Source organism: Plodia interpunctella, chromosome 28 (assembly GCF_027563975.2).
Source record: "Plodia interpunctella isolate USDA-ARS_2022_Savannah chromosome 28, ilPloInte3.2, whole genome shotgun sequence".
Lineage (NCBI taxonomy): Eukaryota > Metazoa > Arthropoda > Insecta > Lepidoptera > Pyralidae > Plodia > Plodia interpunctella.
The window spans coordinates 2,184,773-2,201,803 of record NC_071321.1 but is presented as its reverse complement, the minus strand read 5'-3'; the positions used below and the strand labels follow the sequence as shown (position 1 = coordinate 2,201,803).

Sequence of the window (17,031 nt, the reverse complement as noted above, 5' to 3'; positions counted from 1 at the left end):
TCTTTGTTCATTTTGTAGTGGCGCTATATTCTTTGTAAAACAGTTAAAACAATATGGTTTTGAATTAGTAGTTCTATATTTTGTCATTTAATGTGATAACTTTGTTGTAACGCGCCATCTACCGAGTGAACACGGAAAGGCGATTTTCGTCTTTCCTTTTCCTGTGATTATTTAACAACTGTCAGCTGAAGTTGTAAATTTTCCTGGATTTTATTGAATAAAACAACAGCATGGCAGTAAGATTATTTTCCAAATTGAGGGTCCTCCCTGAGATTAAAGGGGTAACCTATTCCAGTGCGGCTGCTCCTGCCCTTTCGGATTTCGACTTGCAGCACAAAACTCCAGTGATCAGGAAACAGAAGCTCATTCCGAAGGCGCAATACGGTGGACGACATGCCGTAACAATGCTCCCTGGTGGTGGCATTGGCCAGGAATGTATGGGCTATGTCAGGGAAATTTTCAAGTAAGTGTTATTTAGCTCTCTGCAACATGACACCTTGTGACCATTTGATTTTAATACAAACAGAACATTATTAGCAAAAAGCTCTTCTCGCATTTTGATTAGTGTATGTGCGAGTTTAGTGCAGATTAATATTTACTTTTTTGTTGATCTGTATGGTAGAAATGCTTGGGACTCGCACTAATCAGTACAGATTGTGTAAGACTTCAAATATGAACTGCACTTGACCCTGAGCTCTAGAGCTGAGCTGCTGTTAAAAGTTAGCTCCAAGAAGTTTACTCTCTCATTCTTTGTCTTTCTGGTTTCTTTGCCTGCCAAGATGATTTAAAACTTGACATCTGATGAATTGGATGTAATTTTATGACCAGCCACTTGCCTCTTTAGGAATGCCTATTAACCCTTACTGCTGGACTCTAATCTGTTTCTTATTAATTTCCTGGTTTGGGACACTAGCACAAGCACCAGATAGATTATCGGTCATGCCATTCATTGCATCTCATCATCCATTATTTGAAGTGAGATGCAGTGAAACAGTGACATTGCGGTGTGGTTGTTGTTGCATCACAAAGGCGTACTGTGATTGGTTCTCTGTGTCTCACTTCAAATCAACTCACCTAAGAATTAAATGTAGTAACATTAACAAATGGTGTTGTTTAGATATATCGGAGCACCAGTTGACTTTGAGATTGTGGACATTGATCCTACAATGGACAATGATGACGACGTACAGTACGCCATCACCACTATCAAGAGGAATGGTGTTGGCATCAAGGTATTTTGTCTCACATATCTACTAGAAGAGATTGATTTTGAATGCAACAAAGAAAGATGCTCAGATGAGAGAGAAAATTACAGTACAGGTATTTTTTTTGTTTTATTTAAATGTTAAATTAGATCTTATCATTACAGATAAACCAATGTGATAGATAAGCATTACAATTCAAAGTCAATACATTAACAATTTTTAATTATCATAACATAGGGTTACCAGCTAACTTAAGTCAAAGAATGGGAGGACGTGTGCTTGTGCAGAGAAATAATAATAACTCATGATTGATATTATTTTAAAGGGTAACATTGAGACCAAGAGCGAAGCAGCTTACGTCACATCACGCAACGTCGCGCTCCGCAACGAGCTGGACATGTATGCTTACATCCTCAACTGCAAGTCGTATCCCGGAATTGTCTCTAGGCATAAGGATATTGATGTGGTTATTATCAGGTGAGAGTCCATTAAATTATAAAAAAAAACTTATTATATTGAAAGCCTGTAGTGTCTTTTTGTTCCACTTTCAGGCTCAACTGCTGGACTGACTGATTAAATTTGGTATGCATGTCAAACATAGGCAACTTTTTATTGAATCAACCCCCCAAATGATTATTATTTGGGGTGAAAGTTTGTATGAAAACATGTTCGCTCCACTTTCGCAGAGAAACTCACGCGGGCAATGCCACGGACAAAAGCTAGTCGTAAATTTATTTTATCCAAATTAAACGTATTTATTGCAATTCCCTGTCTGTCTACCCCAATAAAATAAATGAAACACATTGCAGACAAAACACCGAAGGTGAATATGCGATGTTGGAACACGAATCAGTTCGCGGAGTCATAGAGTCGATGAAGGTGGTCACCGCGAGCAACTCCGAACGGGTCGCAAGGTTCGCGTTCGAATTCGCCAAAAGGAACGGCAGGAAGAAGGTGGGTAAGGGATAAGGGAGGAAAAGATTTGTGTAGTTTGAAGCAAAGATTTGCTTTGCCACGTTTTGCCATTTCTGTAAATAAAGTTGTGTGATACGCAAGGCTGAGGCAGACGAGTGGAGTAAGCGACCGCCATGGCTCCGCCCCTTTGCGTCACTAGTATATGATAAGCATAACCTGATGGCGCTCGGGATCTAGTCCCGACGAGGGAACTCCTCAACGGTTTACTGCACGGACGTGGGTCTTATGTCACGCGTTGAATGCAACATCTTTCTGATAACAATAAAAGCTGGTGGCAGATGTGACATTTTTGTAAAAAAATATATATATTTTTGTATTTCCAGGTCACAACGGTACACAAAGCGAACATAATGAAGATATCTGACGGTCTCTTTCTGGAGACGTCTCGACGCATGGCCAAGGAGTACCCGGACATTGAGCACAACGACATGATCATAGACAACTGCTGTATGCAACTGGTGGCCAAGTGAGTAGCTTTTGACTTAAATAAATATATTAGGACAAATTACATAGAGATTGAGCTAGCCCCAAAGTAACTTGTGTTATGGGATACTAACTCAACGATACTATATTTTATAACATATACATATATAGATAAACATTCAAGACCCAGGCCAATCAGAAAATTTTCCATCATGACCCAACCGGGGATCGAACCCGGGACCTCTCGGTTCAGAGGCAAGCACTTTACCACTGCGCCACCGAGGTCGTCAAATATATATAAAATCAATTTATCTAAAGACCAACAAAACTGTGTAGATGACGGACGAGTGTAATGGAATAGATAGTAGATTTCTATATACAACTTCTCTAATTTCTTACAACAGATGTCAGCGCTCTCTCTCGCTCGTATCATCTCATGTGTTTTTTATTTGCGAAATGGAAAATATGACGTCTTTCCGGTTTCTTCCTCAGCCGTTGAGCTCAGGATCCCCTAACAGTTTTGTTAAAAAATCCGCCATGATCGATCTGAAGGATCTGAAAATTCCATTTTCAAAATCTTATACTGTTGCCGTTTTCTTTTCGATTCGCGTTATTTATATATATATCTCTTTAATCATCAAAAACTTTACCTAACCAATGTATGGCGTGAAATACTCAACGAGATTTGAATGTAATTCTCTCATCTCCTTAGACCCCACCAATTTGATGTGATGCTAATGACGAACCTCTACGGCTCCATCGTCTCAAACGTGGTCTGCGGCATCCTGGGCGGCGCGGGGCTCCTCTCGGGCAGGAACTACGGAGACCACTACGCTGTCTTCGAACCAGGCACCAGGAACACAGGTATATATAGAGACGTAATAAAAATAATATGTGTAGCCTGTGATAAAGGTTTGTAGCTCATGTTCCAAAATACAGATCAAAATTACCAGGGATCGCTTGATTAATTTCGTATTAGAAAATCTATCTACTTACCAGAAACACAGATACAGAATGAAAATATTATTACAGCTTATTATGATTAAGGTATGTAGGGGATTACTCTGATAATTTTGGATTAAAAAAGAGGCACCGCGCAAGAGACAAACGCAAGATTCTTTTCTTGATTATCTGGGTTAATTTTATTTTCTACGATTCCCAGGCACCGCAATCGCAGGCAAAAACGTAGCGAACCCTATCGCGATGATCAACGCCTCGATCGACATGCTGGAACATCTGGGCCATCATTTCCACGCGGGCCTGATCCGTAACGCTGTCAACAAGACTATCAACGTCGACCGTATACTGACGCCCGACGTCGGCGGCACCGCTAGTTCTACTGACGTCGTCAACGCCATTATAGGTAACATTGGACATGAATAAATTAGGTAGTGAGGTTAGTTATGCGTATTTCTAATTTGCTACTGCCACAAAATAATTAAGAAAAATGTTTAGGATTTCGATGAATTTGAAATAAGAATGAATCTATGGTAAAAATAAATTCTGAAACAGTTCTGAAAAATAAACTGATTCAAAATCGGAATGAGAATTTGAATTGAAATGAAACGTTATATTTCAAGGACGTCCATTCAAGATGGTACATTCGAATTGTAAGAAATAATGTATGAAATTAGAAATATGCATAAATATTTTTAAGAACAACATCATTGGCGCTAGTAGTTTAGCCAATTTAGCCCAAGTTTCTGTATAAACACAACACATTATTCAATATTTATAAATTATTATTTACTTTATACTTTGTACAGTCGGCAAAAAGAAAAATAATTCTTAATGTGTTCCTCCTGTCGGCAAAATCTGCCTTTATTTGTTGACTGGACAACGGCATTATAGAATTTTTTATTGATCATTGTATAATAGACCATAGAACACAGTATTCACATTTTGTATTTATCGTATGTAATAAAGAGATCTTTTTACGTATGAACATTAGCTTCAAAAGCATTTTTGTGTACAATTTTGTAATTTAGTTACCATTAGTGTTGTATTAGGAATTTTTATTTATTATTTTTAGTGTTAAAACCTCGAAATAAAGTGCCGTATTGTTAATTTCGCTGTAGTTTCATTTTTATTGTGTAGAATCAGCTTGAATATAGTTTATACCCCGTGATGTTCCCGCCCTGAAATAGGACCACTCTATATCCTCACGTGGATGAAGAGGACAAGACATGACATGAAGAGACAAAAGGGTGAGAGACAGCTGATGAGCTAAAGAGTCGAAAGCCAACCGTATATTTCAAGTTTAAATCCGATAATAAAATTAGAGGTCAACCCGCAACTCAATCTACTACAGTAACACACTAGGTTAGGTACATTTGTCGTTAACCCTCCACACTCACGCGCGATACACATGCGAAGCCGCGGTTCGTGAGTACAACAGTGGACGCGACGCGACTTGAAAAATTTTCGCCTAATGGATTACCCAAGGCACAGATTATATATTCCAGTACAAGCTACCATATCTTGATATCTTCGTATCATTCAGGTTGATTATAAACTTTTCCCAAAATATCCCTTCCTCAAAATGTATATCACTAGCTGCGGCCCGTGGCTTCGCCCTCATGGGAATTTCGGGATAAAAAGTACCCTATGTGTTATTCCAGGTTATTTTCTACCCGTGTACCAATTTCATTTCTGTAGGAGATATTTTTTAGCTGGAGTAACGCACACCATAACGATCCAATAGCCAATGCGTGAAGAGGTAACAACCTTACTTTCGCATTTATAATATTATTTGGGATGGTATTTCGTAATATCAATGTTTTCTTTCAGACTGCGTGGATTTGCCCGTGAGAGACAAGCGCGTTTAGTTACTATTTTTATTATGTTTTTTGTTGAAAAATCTTTGTTCTCCCTCCTATCGTAGGGGGTATTGTAATGTAGATATATTTCTATAGTCGAGCAAATACCTGTGTTCTTTAGTTTGAAGTTATGAGAGTGAGTTTTAAAAAGTAGAGTTGTTACGTATATAACGTCAGTTTTACTTCCGTGAACTTCTTTTGCAAATATATAGGTTCCATACCTATAAATAGTTTTTGTAAATAGTTTTTTTTAATGCAAAATTGACACTCGTAAGTTTACATAAGTGTCTACTGGATTTACATAGATACAATACGCTGTACAGTTGTTACATTGAGAAAGTGAATTTGCGCTCAAAATAAAAACTTAGTAAAGCATTAATTATGATACCTTGTTTAATTCTTAAAAAATATTATTTTTCCAGTAGTTTATTTTTTTGTATCGTTTTATTATAATACAGTTGTCCGCTAGGTACTCCAATTCACCCCCGTGGTATGCCCTAAGGGGTTGAAAATTATGTGTCCTCGCTATAATTATTCGTTCTTAATTAAGTTCAATGTTCTAGACGTGAAAGACATTCCCATTTATACTATAGTAGGCGATACATTATACTCCTAAACCTTCCTCAGGAATCACACTATCTATTGGTGAAAACCGCAGGAAAATCCGTAGTTTTTTACTATAGGTTATATTTTATCTCAAAATTCCCACGGGAGGAAAGAAATCGGTTCGTTAGTTTCGGAGAATACCTGCCTCAAACATACAAACTCAAACGTTTACCTCTTTATAATAATATAATAGTATAGATGTGAGTTTATCGCGAACAGACAGACTGATGCGTTAGTGGTCTTTCTTTTATAATATGTAAGGAAGTATGGATACAGATGAGGTACAGGAAAAAAGGTCGTTGTAAATAAAACCACAATTTTCAAGGGATATTTCGATATATTGAATGAATACATTAAGAATCAGACCTCGACTTGAGATATGACAAAGGTGCGCGCTCATCGCATGTGGTCCTTACAATTATAATTATAATAATAATTTAAAAAAATGTAATCCAATAATACAAGTGTAGAAAATAAATGCGACGATTTAAGTTTTACAATTTTCATACAATCTGTGATTTTGATGCCTATTTTTATGCCTAGTTCACGTGGACGTGTTTTTGAAAACTTATTCTTTCACTATGACAATTGAAATTTTAATAATACATTGATATATAGTTATATGTTGCAACGCATTTATAACCTTAAAATTTTGAACAGTTTTCGATATAAAGAAATCTATAGGGAAATATGACAATATTGTTTGCTTTCTCATTCAAATTGACTGATCAGCTGATCGGAATTGCTATTGTATTATTGGTTGAAATTATTGAGTTCATGTGAACTAGGCCATGATGCCAATTTCACCATTACGAGACGATATTGAATTCAAACATTAAAAAAAAATGCCTACCTATTACATATTCGCAATAGGGTAGTTGACAAGGTCAGATATTTATAAAAAATATGTATAATCTAGATGAATTAGTTATATTTAGGATCATTATGATAATTCATAGACTGTAACAATGCAGCTGGATATATTACGAAAATTTAAAGTTTTATATAATATTACGATTTTACAAAAGGAAGTAGGTATTTAATTTCGACTCGAATGTTGAAAATTGTCTGAATTAACTATGGGATATTTAAAAAAAATTATCAATATAGAAAGAAACCTGCTTTTTTTAACATACTTATTACCAATTTGTTAAATTTTTTGTTTGATTAATGCTTAAACAGTCTATTTTCGTCGTAATTTTACTTGATGATATTATAAGATGCCAAATATTATTTTGAAAATTATTTTGGAAAATTTAAAAAGAGCAGGTTTCTAGTCAAAATTTATTTAAAAAATTGTAACAAAAGTAAAAAATAAATGCGTCATACATATTCAAAGATACAATTTCAAAATTTCACCGTTGGCAATTTTTTTTTCAAAACATTTTAACTACTTACGCGTTTGGCTATTTTTTTAAATTTTATTATTTTAATTTAGCACCAAAATTTTGGCTAAATTGCTGTGTCGGCCGAAGAGGATGTTGTGAGAATGAATTTTAAAAATGTTTTTTTTTTTTTTTCCTTTTTTGTGGAATTCTAACAACGGATAATGTGAAATCGAAGGAGGATTATTTTTTTTATTTTAAATACCCATTACAACGCTTCAAAAGTTCATGTTAAGATCTTTTGGGGGGGAATTTGGGGATATTTCTTTCAATATCATTCTCACGTTCACCGCAACAGCCCAATACACTAATCAACAAGGAATAAGTTGCGTGTACACGTTGGTCCAAAATGGAAGTCCATTAGTTAGTTTGAATATCTAAGCAATGTAAAATATATAATAATATATAAAATCAGGGACAGATCAAGCTAAAAATAAATTACTACCACAGTTGTGCGACTTTGATATCGAAACGAGACACAGACGAACCTATCACAATTTAGTATTGTGTTTTGACGCGACGACACCACACCGCAATGTGATTGGTTAGCAGAATCTGATTTCGGGGTGGTTCGCAGAGCGTTTCGACTGCTGCGACTGCGCGGTCATTACAATCCGTCAATTTTCTTGAAGAAGGAATCATTTCCAAAATCAATCATTCATAAAATTGACATTACTGTAGTACAGAGTAACTAATGTAAAGTCATATAGTAAAACTCATTCTTTTCTTTGTTAAAATATGAAAAATTGTAATGACAGCGCGACCGCAGCGGTCGAAACGCTCTGCGAATCTTCCTTTGAAATCTTTCGATATGGAATGGAAAAATATCTACCCTCGACAACTTTGGGCCATTGTGTGCACGCTCCAATATAATGCCAAATTAACAAACGCGCGTTTTCTTGTAATGTTGCCGTCTCTTTCTAACATTTAGTTTATCAGTTAATGTACTTTTTAACTAATTTTTACGGTTTTGTGTACATTATTTCGGTCTGGTCGAGGCGTCGTAGCTATCAAAATTTGACAAGAAAATATTAAAGTGAAGTCACTTTAATATTTTCTTGTCAAACTTTGATGAGATTAAAGTTTCCAATTTTGGCCGCTGGATCTAATATTCTTATCATTCTTATATCAACCTTTCATCCCGCATCATTTAACTTTAATCTTTTCCTACACACGAAAATAAAATGTCGAGAAAAGGACAACAACACTACCCTTCAATACAACACGTTTCGTTGACAGATTCAAAAGAAAGAGATAGAAATATTCGGCCAAGCCGAGTAAACACACGGTCAGCAGAAAAAATAGTTATCACATTCATAGTTATCTATTTATTAAAGCTAAATAAAGAGGCAATTAAATACGACATAACTACTAAATTATATAATATTTTTTTGTTACCAAGCCAATTAGAACTATCTACCATAATAATAATAATATCAAATTCAGATATTATGATGATATTTCTATAAGATTTATGTACTTTTTCTGCTGACTGTACAAATATATAAGATTAAGAAGATAAACATCCTCATCAAATGAGATCGCGTAAAGTCAGTCTATTAAAAGAGTTAAAATAAAATTACAAAAGTCACATATTAAGTAGTGAAGTCGATTGTGATAGGTAGATTATATTTATATATTAACTAGATGTTGCCCGGGACTTCGGCTCCTGTGGGAATTTTGAGATGAAATGTAGCCTATAGCAATCTTGGATAATGTATCTTTCTAACGGTAAAATAATTTTTGAAATCGGTTCGGTAGTTTCGGATATTACCCGCCTCAAATATACCAACTCACAAACGCTTACCTCTTTATAATAATAATATAGATAAAGTCACTGTAAAAATGAAAGTCGGCAACTTAATAAATTTGAAGTCTATTATAATATCGCGGTCGTCAACCAATATCCAATGGGCGTGATATGCAAGAGTATTGCTTATAAGCCACTGTGGCTTGAAGCCCGCGATATATTTTCAAATTTAAAGGAATGGAGGAGATTGATTAAAACCGTTGACCACTTTTTATAGCCCCTTCGCACACGAGTCCTATGCGTTGTAAATATATACGACTACGTCGATGTTTAGTGTGCGGACGGCCTTATACGACACAGCTACGACCAGAATCAATCGTGTAAACTATGTCTACAGACTACGCTTTAAAGTTCATTTTTTAATGAACGTTATTTTGTCGAGTGGGAGCGGTGCGGTAAAAGTTTACGGTATCTATTTTGGTGTGTCTATCATGTAAAATTAATCGTAAAATATATATAAAAATTGCTTAATCATACCTCTTTGAGGTTTGGACAGCGACAGCTAGGATGGGAGGTATTTTTTGGTTATATAATATGTGACTTTCGCAATACGAAATAAGCGTCAGTGATTCACATAATTTACACTTTGACTACAAGACTGTTATTGTAAAAGTCAGTATTTTAATCGATCACAAATTGAGTAAAAATTTCATTAATAAATTTTGCTATTTCAATTGGTTTATTATTATTATTATTATTCAATAAAAACTTACTAGTTGATGTGCCGCGTACAAATTAAATTATTTAAAAATATTTCTAATGTAGAAATTGATACTTATTTTGCTAAACTCGAATAAATAACTTATAAGATATGAACGCCGTTAACTTTCATTAAATTACGGCGATTTCGAAAATTCGTATTTGAACACTACATACCTTGTATAAATTGATATGAATCACGAACACCACACTAAAAAAACTATACATCACAACAAAACGTCCTCGGAATTAGAAAAGAAAAAGTCTAAACTAAAATTATAAAAACCACTTAAAGAGTAAACTATAATATAATGAAATGGCATCGCAATCACAGATGTGTATAAAAACGATAAAACTACAATAGGAATCACATTGTTAATAATAAAATAATAATAACAATTCAAAATCACAGGTAACACACAGATCTTTTCACTTAAAACTAGGGCGAATCCGAATATAACAGCCCGTGGGCTAAAACGGCGCTTGCTGACGGCGGATCCCGACGGAGAGCGCCGTCTTAGCGCCGCGCTGTACGTCACGTACCTATCTGCAGCATCCCACCACTCATTCGACTCACAAATAGTTAAAAACCGACTAAATTGAACACATTCTGACGCTAAAACATCGAATGATGCCGCAGATACCGTAATACTGTATTTCAGCTGCCTCGTGAGCTTAATAATAATAATAATAAATACGCGAATTAAATACGTAAACTTAAAATTACAGTCCATATTAAGTTGGGGGCGCCATAACTGAACACATTGAAATAAATCAGTACAGGTAAAAAGCGGCGAAATGAAAATCGCTACAGAAAAATGCGATTCACGCGCGGTATCTATGACACTAAACACACATACTAACGCACGCCCGAGCCCGTAAGCTACAGGATTAAATGTCAGTGTCAAAGCGCCGTAAAGGGATTTTGTCAACATGACATAGGATTCGTACGGTCGTCCGTACTTTTGACTAGCAATATTTTGTTCTGGCGATATGATCGCAACGAACATTAAATGTACGTTTGTAATACAGAAATAAATAACCGTTACACGTTTTTGATACGAACGTTCGTCGTACGGCATATTCGTCGTGCGAATTTCATTTTTGTCGCGGACCAATTCGCCCTTCTTTTTATACCTCACCGATGTTAACTTGCAACTGTTGAAACTCACTCGATTAAAATCGATTACATTCATTCCCAAAAATGAATTCACAGTTGTGACGATCAATGAAGTCTCCCACTTAGAAGTTGAAGTCTTCCGCTTATAATTCGAAGTCGGCTGCTTATAGGCGACTTCGTTCGAATTTCGGTTGAAAACAAGTAAAATTATGACCAATGTAGTTATGTTTAACATTTTAAAATTGTTTCGTTTGTGGATTGAAGTGCTTCGCTTATTCGAAGTCACTGACTTAGCTCGATTGGAACGGGGGCGTGCGGGGTTCAAGACAACATCTAATAGAACTACTAAGGTACAGGACACATAGAGTGCGGAGAAGTCCGCTTTTCCACCGTACTGACGTGATTTTAATGGTTAAGGGCAATGCTGTTTTTTGGGCTTCTTTAAATGTTCCTCGTCGGCTCCGGATTTCGGCACCTATATTATAAACAATAAATAAGCTATCAGCGGCTGAAACACTCAGATGAGAGAAATTACAATACGCTGTTGCGTGTTATTCCATTCTAGAACGGTGAAAATGATAAATAAAACAATAAACAAGACAGTATCCTAGTTACGTTTCTTTCCGAACACACACGAAAGGAAATGAGTCTGCGCGCTACACCTCTATATAATATTCTCTTAGATGACGTAGAAGGTAGCGGTCTACTTATTGGACAATAACGCTTCAATGATAGAAAGATAATTCAATATAATTACCACTCTTAATCTTTTTCGTACTAAATGAATGAGAGTGATATATCGAATGAAAGAATAAATTAAAGAGAATCAACGAATCCCTGAATGATAGAAGGAATGAGTGAATGATATAAATACCTCAGTGTAACGCTCCCCCTTGAGCGAAACGATCTTGTTATCGCGGTAGCGGACCAGCTTCTTGGGCGAGATCTTGGGAGCCAGTGGCTTATGCTCCTTGCTCAGTGAGTTTTTGTCCACGTACGAATAACTGCGAAATGGGAAATTAAGTCAGAAGATCCAAAGAGGAAATGTCGCCAGCCTTTTGGGAACTCTACCGCACGACGACGGCGATTTAGGGTCAATTTTAATATGATTATTAACATTTTATTAAAGTTATTGCTTTAAGTTGAATTTAGTTTCACATATTCGTTTTATCGTTTTATGATTATGTGCAAAAAGATAGTATTTAAATATTTTTATTGAAGATATAACTGTGCATCGCAATATTGCATATTCAGTCAGAAGATTGGACTATGTAATATGTACCATTATTAATTTTATTTCCTCGCCATAAAATGTTTAGTTGGCTCATGAGTTAGTTCCCAGCGCGCTAACAAATATCACTGACTGTAGTTTTCTCAATAACACTCAATAACCTTACCTTCACGTGAACACTAGTGTTCACGTGAAGGTATGGTTATTGTAAGGTTATTGAGGGCATATATGGGGCACGTAACCTTGCCATAAATTACTAGTAATTTATGGCAAGGTTACGTGCCCCATCCTCGCACATGACTGTACGCCACAACCATATCATTAATGTCCCACCATACTAACTACTGACTCACCGAGCTATGATGCGGCTCTTCAGCTCGTGGTCGTCGCACAAGGGTTGTTTCACAGTGGAATGCAGTGCGGCGATGGACAGAGACTGGCCAGTCTCGCGGCGGTGCAGTATGATGGCGGCCGCTTGGGTTATGTCCCCGAAGGCGATCGAGAGGCAATGCTTGATCTGAGTAATATATTTTATTACCGTCGTTAACATTATTGCGACAGATGGGAATGCTCCCATAAGAAAAGTTGTTCAGTATCATGGACTGAAAAATAATGCCAATGTGTGACGTTGAAAGCAAAAAGGGTATCTGGGCAGATTCTAGTTTCCGAGATATTTAAGATTTTTTTTAATGAAATTGGCATTTTGCGATTTTAATTGATTTCAAAATCAAAATCAATAACAGTTTAAACTTACCACCCAAAGTATTATCTCTAAGCAACTCATTGCAAATCATTGCCTCACAGTTTGTTTATCTTTAAAAAAAATATATTTTTTTATTAAAGTTTAAAAATGTATATGTGTTGGTCTTGGCTCATTTACTCACTTGTCTCCTTTGAGATTATTTAGGTATACTTTATTGTATATTTTATTTTACTGTACTTTTGATATGTACGAGTACATGGGAACCTATTGTTGGCTTTACTTTTAGTTATATTTAACATAAGTACCTATAGAATTGTAACGCTGTTGGTTTTCTTAATAAATGAAAAATAAACTTTCATTGTCTGTTTCCCAATAATTTGATCTTTGTAAGTGTGAACTTTGATTTTTTTTCCAATAAATGTGAACAAAGTTAATTGTTTTTTTTATTCCATACTAGACGTTGTCTTCGCTTCGGTGGGAATTTTGAGATAAAAAATATAGCCTATATCTTGGATAAGCTTTCTAATGGTGAAAGAATTTTTGAAATCGGTTCGGTTGTTTCGGAGATTACCCGCCTCAAACATACAAACTCACAAAGTCACAAACGCTTACGTCTTTATAATAATAGATGATCGACCAACTATTTCACTAGTTGAATACATCCTTAACTCAAATACCAAAACGCTTGGAACGCATACAGTCCTTGGATATTAATTAAGTACATACCTCCATAGCACAAGTGTTAGGGAACATCTCATGGAGTATGTCGCACTCCACAGACAAGTCGGTCTCGCCGACCACGGCCGGGCGGCGGGTTTCGCCCTCAGAGCTCTCAGAGTTGGAGTGGGAGCTGAGGGGGGGGAGACGTTATTTTATTTATTTGGAAAACTTTGACTTCATAATTCATATTTTTAACGCTTGACTACAGTTAAAACTTTTACAGTTAAGTTACTAAACTTATAAAAGTTTGATGTGTATGTGTGTCTGTCCGTGGCAACGTAGCAGCCAAACTGTTGAACCGATTTCGATCTATTGTTTTATTTGAAAAAGAATTTAATCGCGAGTGTTCTTGTTATTTGGAAACCGTCAGTTCTTTTGATACAGACGAGATAATGTCACGGTGGTTTTATAAATATTTAATTTAATTTTCGCATACTGCACGATTTTATGAAATTTTATTACTAGATAAAAGTGAGAAAAATAATAAATAACAACCTTTAAAGTATATTATAAAATTGTTATCATCAGTTTTGTGTACTATCAATAATAACCCACATCAAAAGTTAAAGATCACATAGGGACAGACACAGAGACAGCGGGATGAGACTTTGTTTTATACTACGTGGGTGGTTCTCAGAGCGTTTCGACCGCTGCGGCCGCGCCCACCAGTGTATTGATTTAATAAATGAACTAGGTATGTAATATGAACTTACCGGCTGGTTTTAGTGATGGAAGGCAGCATGTCGCTCAGGCTTTGGAGAGTCAGGCTGATCTTGTCACTCGCGGACGAATCGTCTAAAATCATACAAATTGTAATTCACAGCCATTTTTACAAGTAATGTCCCTATATGTATGGAATCTTGGCCTGGCATGGCTGTGTCACCGCCAAGTTATCTTCAACCGATAGAACTGATATTTTGTACACTTTTAGTTTGGATGACAATGAATTATTATGATAAGCATGATCTGATGGTGCGGCCAGGATGAGGGCATGAGTCCAGTTTTTGCAGCTTGCAAATCGATACTTTCCATTAGGCTAAATTATGGTTAAACACATTAAAATTTTTAATAACAAAAAAGAACACACCCATTAGCTTTAGGACAAATACATATCAACTTAGATGCGAGTGTTATAAAATAAAACCACTGACCATTGTTGGACGAGGAGTCACTCTCGTTCCCGCGGGAGAGGTCCGACTCGAGCTGGAGCACCCAGGACAGCACCTGCCCGGGATCGATGCGCCCAAACTCCGGGATGTACCCAGCCATCATCTCTATCAACCCTGGGTAAAATAAATATAAATCTTTTATTTAGGGGCAACAAAATCCAGGTTTAATAAGATAAGGTTAAGAGACAGCGATTAAAATTGTTATACAGCTAAGGTTGGCTACTCTCACGCCACAGAGGCAGAAGATTGATTTGTAAACATTCGATCTGTTGTTTGGAAGAAATCTCTTGGCAATAGGATAGTTGCCATCATGTTAAATTTGATACTTTTTCCATGTGTCAAAAACCAAAGATATATATGAGACTAGAATGACAGTGGGCACAAGTGAGATCATGGGGTGGGGACCCCATGCAAGCCCCAAAGGCTGCTGAAGAAATAAATTCCTTGAGACAACATAATAATTGAATTATTGAGAAGGTTAACAGTTATTAAATGTATCTAATATTTAATTCCTGCAAAAAGAACTGTTCCCCAGGGACATTATAGCAGGTGAAGCAAGATCATCAATAATTAGAACATGTAAATAAAATACAAGAACATGTATTGTCAGGACCACACCCAAAATTTTCAGAAAAAGGACATTGTCCAGACATGAGAGACAACCTGTGGAAATAAATCCGTAAAAGAAGTAACAATTGTAGTATTGTTTGTGTTCCAATCATAAATTATTAAGATTACTACAATGAGTATGTCACTTTCATAAAAAAATTGTGAATTAGGTCACTTTAAATACAAAAGAAATTACCTATTTTGATTACTGAATGATATCATTATGAATATAAAGGGTACCTATTTCACAAACAAAATTCAAGTTTTTGTTGATGAATAAAATATTATTTACCGAACAGTCCCATTGGACTCCAGTTACCTATTTAACATGAAATTAGAATAATATGATGTAAATCAAGTTGATTTCATGAGAAGCGGGTTCCATGACCTATTTCCGCTTGTTCCTTTTAGTGAACAATGAAAAAGGTCGCGTCATTACAAGGAGAACTACTGAAATTAATACATCTTATGTTTCTATAATTTATACACAAAATGTGACGAAAATGCTGCTGCTTTTATTCATGAGTATGAAAAAAGTAAATGGGATAATGGACGTCGTAAAATGAAATGTTCCTTACCTTCTACATCGAAGCAGGGGTCCTGGGAAGCCTCCTCCAAAATAGATATTACATAGGAGAGTACTATGTCATCTATTACGTTCAAGTTAGCTGATGGGATGTTTCGAGTAATAAACTGAAATAAACTCTTCTTGACGAAGGACTCTTGTTTCGCTATGGCATTCATTTTCAGCTAAAACAAGGTATATAACAATGAACCACACTTTTAATTCAAATGAATTCACTTTTCTCGTTACGGGTCGCTTCACAACGTAAATAGTTAGCTATATTGCGGTTTAGAAAGTGTTTTAAAGCAGTTTTATATTACCTGGATTGGTGGAGCTCGAATTAGTTCACTTGGATGAAAATCAGGGATTTTCTCAGGAATTTCTGGATACGGCGACGAAAATCAATACATGCAGTGAAGTTTTTTTATAAACAACTTCTTGTTGTTTTTTGATAGAGCACCGACGGTAGGCCATACAGCCTACCGGTTAATTATGTTTTTCTACAATTTAGAGAGATTTGCAACAATATAATAATATTATCATTAGATTTCATTAATTTAGATAATTCACAAATTTTAAGTGTCTAATAATATCTTAATTTTACTAAATAATAAAACAGTTTTAAACAATATTATTGTTTGAAATGGAACGTACCGGAAAGTCGTCCAAGACTGTACGCTGAAGGCGGGAAGTTTTGAACGCATTAATTCATAGATCAACAATATAAACTACCTACCATGGACGTACGTAGGTACGTACGTCCATGGTAGGTAGTTTATATTTTATAGGTATAAAAAAGGTTCTTCTCAGAAGATCTTTTTTTATACGTCCATGCTACCTACACTATCTTTTTTGTATTAACGAAGACCGCAAAGCCCGTGATGTAAATTACGCACAGATTGAGGGACTCACCCATCGATGCGTTTTAATATATACAATAGTCAGATGCAGGCCCACGTGTCAAACTGATAAAAATAATTTAATTCCGACTT

General features: G+C 35.8%; 2 protein-coding genes across 2 annotated transcripts; one reads left to right on the top strand and one right to left on the bottom strand.

The window, feature by feature from the left end:
* The first annotated feature begins 111 nt into the window (after positions 1-111).
* Positions 112-4,670, top strand: Idh3g (Isocitrate dehydrogenase (NAD(+)) 3 non-catalytic subunit gamma). The gene is made up of 7 exons (XM_053766159.1): positions 112-463; positions 1,118-1,232; positions 1,531-1,682; positions 2,015-2,159; positions 2,504-2,646; positions 3,316-3,467; positions 3,766-4,670. Exons 1-7 carry the CDS (start codon positions 231-233, stop codon positions 3,984-3,986), a joined length of 1,161 nt encoding a protein of 386 aa, XP_053622134.1. The 5' UTR covers positions 112-230; the 3' UTR covers positions 3,987-4,670.
* Positions 4,671-6,340: 1,670 nt separating this feature from the next.
* Positions 6,341-16,490, bottom strand: LOC128681876 (uncharacterized protein). Its single transcript, XM_053766155.1, has 8 exons — positions 16,360-16,490; positions 16,053-16,224; positions 14,848-14,979; positions 14,410-14,491; positions 13,703-13,826; positions 12,627-12,790; positions 11,917-12,046; positions 6,341-11,517 (listed from the first exon to the last, which is right to left on the bottom strand). The coding sequence occupies exons 2-8, from the start codon at positions 16,216-16,218 to the stop codon at positions 11,455-11,457; spliced, it is 861 nt and encodes a 286-aa protein (XP_053622130.1). The 5' UTR covers positions 16,219-16,224; positions 16,360-16,490; the 3' UTR covers positions 6,341-11,454.
* Positions 16,491-17,031: the final 541 nt, after the last annotated feature.